The following is a 7,156-nucleotide window of genomic DNA, read 5'->3' as shown; positions in this document are numbered from 1 at the left end:
GAACCTAATAGTGGGAAAGAGTTTACTTCACAGGGTGCAAGGGGTCCATTTTAGGGAAAGCTTTAGGAGTTTAGAGTAGAACCATTGATCCATTTGAGATGTTTGGGAATCTGATCAGGTTGCCAACCGGGTGCCCCCGAGGCTTGGAATTCTGGACATGTCCAACTGTGAGACTTGGGGAAAGACTCACAACAGAATGGGATATACAATTTCCAATTTGGCCAGGAATGCCTCAGGATCCTCCAAAAGGAGCTGGATAGCATGTTTGGGAGAAGGAGTGAAGCCCTGGGATAACTTATTTATCCTGTTACCACCCTGACGTGGACCCTATTAAGCATTCCAAAAATAATGAAATGAAAAATAATGCATGTAATATTTGACAACCCCTGTAACAATGAAATGATTTTTGAGCATTCGTTGCAAAATAAAGTGGAATTGGCATTTAGTCGTTCGACACCTTTAAAGTCTGGTTGTGGATTTGGTTGAAACAAATTCCTGTAAGGCCAGTAACAATATGAGCTTATCTTTTAACTGGTTGCATATTTGCTCTGATCCAATCATAACTTCAAGTCTTCACTACTGGAGAACACGTTTTGAGGTTGAGGCTGCAGCTCCTGAGGCATCTCCTCCCATAGGCCCAAGGGCCTTCACACGAGGAGAGCATTAAAGCACAGGGAAAGTGAGGAGAAACCACGCCGGTGAGGAGGAGCAGGAGGAGCAGGGGGAGGAGGACTTAACTGCAGTGTGTTAATTTGTATTTGGAGAGTTTGTGATGTCTGAGCGGAGGAGGGCTGGATTAGAAAAGCGGCGGCCCGTAGAGAGACACGAGGAGTCGTATTTCAGCTTTTGCTGAGGGCCCCTTTAGTCCGACTCACTGAAGCTGCCTTTGTTTGAACCAGAGAGAGAGAGAGAGAGAGAGGAGGAGGAGGAGGAGGAGGAGGAGGAGGCGGAGAGTGCAAGGCTTTTAGTTTGTGAGTGAGCGAGAGAGAGAGGCAGAGTGAGCTCCATCTCTCTCTCTCTTACCAGGACATGAACAGGACAACTTTAGTTGGGATCTAAGCTTCACCGTCACTGAAGATGGCTTCACGGTAAATGAAAGGCGCCGTGTTTCCCTCTGGAGAAGTGGTTTTTTGGTGTTTTTTTGTGGTCAGTTTGTCCAACTCTTTCCCCTTCTGTCTTCATGCAGCGTTCCCCCCTGGTTCTTTGGATTACTTCTCCTCGCGCTCCGGTCCTGCTGCCGTCGCTCCTCCGCTCAGCTGCTGGACGGTACGGTTGCACTGTGTTTGTCTGTCATCGTCGGTTCGTGTGTTTTCTTTCTTTTCCATTGCTTTTACTTTTCTGCTGGCTCGTGAGTTTTCATCTGCTGAATATGAATGGGGCAACTGTTGCACTCTGGTCCTGGAAACCGATGGTCGTACATATTTAGGTGCAGGGTGATATTATTTTAAAGAAAAAGATGCTCAAATAAGCTAAATTAAACCCCATTTGGGACATGACATGAATGTGGAGGTGGCACGATGAACCTAATGAACGAATGTCATAATTATGTAGAAATAGTGATGTTGTAGCTTACAACATATTCAGAAAGGCAAGGAAAGTTCTCTATTAATTCAATATTGTCACAGGCACACGTTTAACTCACTGTTATTAAAGCATTATCATAGCAATACCACATTTTCTCTTTCACTGCAAATCATTGTCGTATGTTTACGTTCATGTAGATGATAATTACAGGGTCTATATATCCGAGATCATTGGAAAGCCTTTAGGGATTTTGAGTTTGTTTTCTGAAAGGCATGTTTGGTTTAAGACCCCCACATTTGATAAGATCAGTGTGTCCCATGGGATGCTTAATGTTGCATTGGACCGGCTCCAAAGTCACTGTACATTAAACTGTTTACACTGGAAGTTTAACGGTGTGGAGAGAGAAACATGGCGTCGCCCCAAGGCTTTTGGGAACCCTTGTTTTTAGATGAACTCCATGCCATCAGAGCCCATGTCGGGGGTTAGATACCTGCAGGCTTGTGATGGTTTCAATTATATCTCGACTGATATGTGTTTCAAAACCCCCGCCGTCTCCTGCTGACTGTTTTCACAGCTTAAATCTAGATCTTTCTCCACGATGAACGGATCGTGTTCCAATTAGTGCCGAAAGTTTTTTTTTTTTCTTTTTTTTTTTCCACTGCAATTGGAAAACTCTCGAAACGTGCGCGTTGACAGACGTGCTTCTTGCAATCAGTAGCAGTGCACGACGAAGGCGGCGGAGATGAAGTCATGCTACCGGGTTGTGAATGTGCGCGTTTGGAAAGCGCCCGTCAGAGATGAAGGTCACTGTCAGTTACGTCTGAGAGCTTCATTTTTTAGTACTTTTCATCCTTGAGAGAGGCCCTTTTGCCACTGCCGTCAGTGCGCTGGGCACACGTAGGCTAATTGGCTGAGTCTGACATTTTGAATTGAACACCACTTTGGCTGCCGGTGGCTCAGAGAGCGCAACCCTGTCCCCTAATTATGAGACGAGGGGCAAATGCGATCTCGTAGGAGTGAGTGTTGATTAAACAATAAGTTTTGGGATGTTTGCAGCACGGCAGAACTTGACAATGGACGTGTGAGAGGAGTTGGAGTTCAGTTGATGTTTGACTAAAGAAAGTGAATCTGATTTGTGCTTTTGCCATATTCATAATCCTCTTGCATGATTCACTTTGTCAAGAGTGTGTGTGTGTGTGTGTGTGTGTGTGTGTTTGTGCTGGCTCACTTGAGAGAAGCACCAGGGACAAAAATATTTCCAGCTGGAAATATTCTTGAAAACAGAGCTGTCACCGTGGCAACGTTCACATTGCTGTGCTCGATTGTTGAAATGTAATAAATGTAATCTGTGTACTCGGTGTGGCAGCAGAGCGCGCTGCAGCTCGCGGCTGCGTGTCGGTTGCCGACGTGTCGCTAATGGTTTCTAGGTGGTTGCAGCTTCCACACATGGCTGAACGTGTCGCTTCAACACATCGCCCGGCTCCATCTGTGACCGAGCAACAATAAAAAGTTAAATAATTTAGCACACGTGAATGAACGAGTGCGACAAAGACGAAGCCATATGCAAACGGGTACGAGCGAATGAATGAACACATGCACCAACTAGGCAGGCGCCCTCGCTAGTCGGCATCAGACATGTTGGTTGATTAAACCCATTATTACTGACGTATGCTGACGTCTCAGCTGCCCCCCCCCCCCCCCCCCCCCCCCCCGTCTGCCAGGGGTCAGTCTGGTTGTCTCCCGGATTGGCTAGCTAGCTCTTCTGGCTAGCACAGATGCTCCAGACCAAAGCTAAGCTACAGACGAAGCGGTTTGACTCAACGACAGACTTGCACCTGCAGATTCTGAACCGTGACTCTTCTTAGACCACGGTTCCTGTACGCGGGCGGGGTTCCTGCACGCGGGGTTCCTGCACGCGGGGTTCCTGCACCCGGGGTTCCTGCACGTGGAGGTTCCTGCACTTTTAAGACTTCACGACTAGTCTTAAGTTTATAATTTGATCTAAACGGCAACAAAATGAGTCGTTAGGAATGAATGAGCATATATAAAGATTAATAGAGTAAATTATTAATTGAATGTACGCAAGACTGCAAAAATGAATAAATGTTATGAGCTCATTGAATGAACGAGACAAGTAAGGAACAAATAAATGTCCTCGTTGACATCGACAAGTAAACAAAGGAACAACAAAAAGCATCAACGTGGCTTTTCATCCCTCGCCATCTTCAGTAAGCCTTTCGTAATACTCCTCCATTACACAGAAGAATCATAAAAAACATGCTAATCTTTATTAACGAGCAACATGTTGACAAACATATGACATGTTCATCACCGCTCGTTGTACGTGCACTCGCACGTCTGCAGAACACGCAGTATCATTATTCACAAATGATTGTGTTATTAATTATGTTGACGCAACATGCGCGAATGCCCAGAACGCAGTCGATTATGTGGCTGACGGTGCGGCAATGTCGAGGCAATTATGACGAAGACGATGAAGACGATGATGCTAGTCCTTAGATGTCACCAACACAGAATCGTTGGCAGTGGGACGTTTTAGTCCGAAACAAGATTCATAATTGGAGCAAATTTGACCCACAGATGAAGTGTTTGGTAAAAATGTCGCTCGTGAGTCACAGATTTAAGAGTTGGCCTCCAAAACAAAGCAGATACCGTTTTTTCCCCCCCACTTGTGTTATCTGACTTTTAAGTTAAACAAAGTCTGGTCTACTATCAAAGGCATGACTATTTTCTTCTTCTCTTATCTGTTGTTCAGGGAAGGTCAACTGAGTTTCTTTTACTCCCCCCAACTCAAGTTTCTCAATTATTAAACCCCACCGACCGTATACACATCACCACCACTCGTCCTGAAGCAACCGGTGCAGCTTTAGGTGCATCTTTTTCTTTCATGCAGGAAGTGTATAATGCACATCTCATGTCATAAAACACTCCTCCTTAAAAACATAGAAGACCTGAACAATAATAAAAAGACTGATGAAAGCCTCTCTGCTTTATTAGCCAGTGACTCACAAAATGTCGTGTCATTAAACAGTTTACAGCCTTTCCGTGCATTACGTTATAATACAATGCTCTTTTTTTTTTTTTTCTGTACGGAGGTGGTGGCTTCATTTCTCTTTCTGAGTTCTGGAAACCATTAGAGAAGAGAAAGGGTTCCTCTGCCGAGTCCTAAACCGAAGCCGCGGAGAACATCTGACACGTTGCCCTATAGAAGCTGCGTTTAATACATTTAATGTGTCGCTTTATGAGCATCAACCCAGCTGAAGCCTCCAGATGGGCTCCTCGTTCCTGTCAGGAAGAAGCAAGATGACACTGAGTTTAAGGGAGCCATGTGGAATTCGGTGAAGGCCGTCAGGACCAGGACGTTGAGGGTCTGAGGCCGAGTCAGGACCAGGACGTTGAGGGTCTGAGGCCGAGTCAAGACCAGGACGTTGAGGGTCTGAGGCCGAGTCAGGACCAGGACATTGAGGGTCTGAGGCCGAGTCAAGACCAAGACTTTGAGGGTCTGAGGCCGAGTCAGGACCAAGACTTTGAGGGTCTGAGGCCGAGTCAGGACCAAGACTTTGAGGGTCTGAGACCGAGTCAGGACCAAGACTTTGAGGGTCTGAGGCCGAGTCAAGACCAAGACTTTGAGGGTCTGAGACCGAGTCAGGACCAAGACTTTGAGGGTCTGAGACCGAGTCAGGACCAGGAAGTTGAGTGTCTGAGACCGAGTCAGGACCAGGACGTTGAGGGTCTGAGACCGAGTCAGGACCAGGACGTTGAGGGTCTGAGGCCGAGTCAAGACCAGGACGTTGAGGGTCTGAGACCGAGTCAGGACCAGGACGTTGAGGGTCTGAGGCCGAGTCAAGACCAGGAAGTTGAGGGTCTGAGGCCGAGTCAAGACCAGGAAGTTGAGGGTCTGAGGCCGAGTCAGGACCAGGAAGTTGAGGGTCTGAGACCGAGTCAGGACTAGGAAGTTGAGGGTCTGAGGCCGAGTCAAGACCAGGAAGTTGAGGGTCTGAGGCCGAGTCAAGACCAGGAAGTTGAGGGTCTGAGACCGAGTCAGGACCAGGACGTTGAGGGTCTGAGGCCGAGTCAGGACCAGGAAGTTGAGGGTCTGAGGCCGAGTCAGGACCAGGAAGTTGAGGGTCTGAGGCCGAGTCAAGACCAGGAAGTTGAGGGTCTGAGGCCGAGTCAAGACCAGGAAGTTGAGGGTCTGAGGCCGAGTCAGGACCAGGAAGTTGAGGGTCTGAGACGAGTCAGGACCAAGACGGGAAGTTGTGATTCAAAGTGTAACTCGAGCTCGGTGAGAACCTCGGCGCTTGTCCAACAACGACTTCACGAACGCCGATTGAGGACAGGCGGGTGTCTTTCCTCGAGGAGTGAATCCCGTCGACGAGCACCAAAGAGTGAGACGAGCTCAAAGCGGCCAGATGTTCTTCTTGTGTGTGCACTCTGCATAATGAGGTCACGATATATATGCAACGTTCACATGTTAGGATGTATTTTGACAGGAGTAAATCACTGTTGGACACAAAAACCTGCTCCATCGTGTTCGGTTACCGTGCCGACGGCGTTACCTGGTACAGCGAGAGAGCTTTGTTTCGCCGTTTGGCTCGAGAACACTTTGGGGAAAAATAAATCACACGTGCCCGAGCGTAGCTGACATCTATTGGAGTTAAACCAAAAATATTTCCCAAAACTGGACACTCTTCTCCTTTTTAAACTCTAAACATTCAAACCGACAAGCCCCATGAAATGTGAATTCGTCATGTGAGTTCACACTCAGGATCACTGGCGTGTTCGTCTGTCACGGATTCTGCTGACTAGACGCTTTCTCTGGAACCTCGATTGGTTGTATCTGCAAATGATATAAAAAAATAAAATACAACAATGATTTTCCTGGAGGGTAAACAGGAACGGCTAAATGCGTCCGGGTACAAAACAAGCCACCCGTGCCCCAGATAGTGTTGGACGTCAAACCAGAGGACAAACACAGGAAGTGTTCAGGAGAGGAGTCACTTTGACCTCCGTCCTTTGTACACTTATGGTTTACTGCTTCTATTTTAGAAGAGGAACTTGTGATGTGTGATGATGTGTCATTTTGTGGGGAAGTTTCACGGCGTGCCGTTCACAAAAGTCCTCTTGAGATAAGACACATCTTTGCTTAATTAAGTCTTCCGTATCTCAACGTCGGTCGTCAGTCATTTGAAGTCAAAGCTTTGGCCGTCGAAGAGCTTTTAACTTAACGTCCCGGACGCCGTTCTCTCTCCTTATGCCTTCATTTGGAAGTTTGACTGCCTTTTAGTTTCTGCTGCTTTTCCATGTGAAGTCTTACATTTCCAAAATGTGACTCATCTATACATCAGCATCTGCCTTTATGTTGTTGCATATATATATCCCCTTTCTTCTGCTTTGATTGCGCATTTTATTCATATGAAAAAGATTTCAAACTAATGACCCCCCCCTTTCTAGTTTAAGGGGTCACATGACCATACCGTTAAGGGGTCACATCAACATACCGTTAAGGGGTCACGTGCCTATACAGTTAAGAGGTCACGTGAACATACCGTTAAGGGGTCACATGACCATACCGTTAAGGGGTCACATCAACATACCGTTAAGGGGTCAC

At 46.9% G+C, this 7,156-nt stretch overlaps 1 protein-coding gene across 2 annotated transcripts in view; it reads left to right on the top strand.

Moving 5' to 3' along the window:
- The first annotated feature begins 983 nt into the window (after nucleotides 1–983).
- LOC117749873 (collagen alpha-1(XVIII) chain-like) overlaps nucleotides 984–7,156 on the top strand; it is a 57,140-nt gene continuing 50,967 nt past the window's right edge. For both annotated transcript variants that reach the window (XM_034560691.1, XM_034560690.1), the window contains exons 1-2: nucleotides 984–1,088; nucleotides 1,187–1,266. In XM_034560691.1, coding sequence (XP_034416582.1) covers nucleotides 1,078–1,088; nucleotides 1,187–1,266 — 91 coding nt within the window. In that variant the 5' untranslated portion in view covers nucleotides 984–1,077. The remainder of the gene's footprint in view (nucleotides 1,089–1,186; nucleotides 1,267–7,156) is intronic.

This window comes from Cyclopterus lumpus, chromosome 20, assembly GCF_009769545.1.
Source record: "Cyclopterus lumpus isolate fCycLum1 chromosome 20, fCycLum1.pri, whole genome shotgun sequence".
NCBI lineage: Eukaryota > Metazoa > Chordata > Actinopteri > Perciformes > Cyclopteridae > Cyclopterus > Cyclopterus lumpus.
This window is presented reverse-complemented; position numbering and strand designations above follow the sequence as displayed.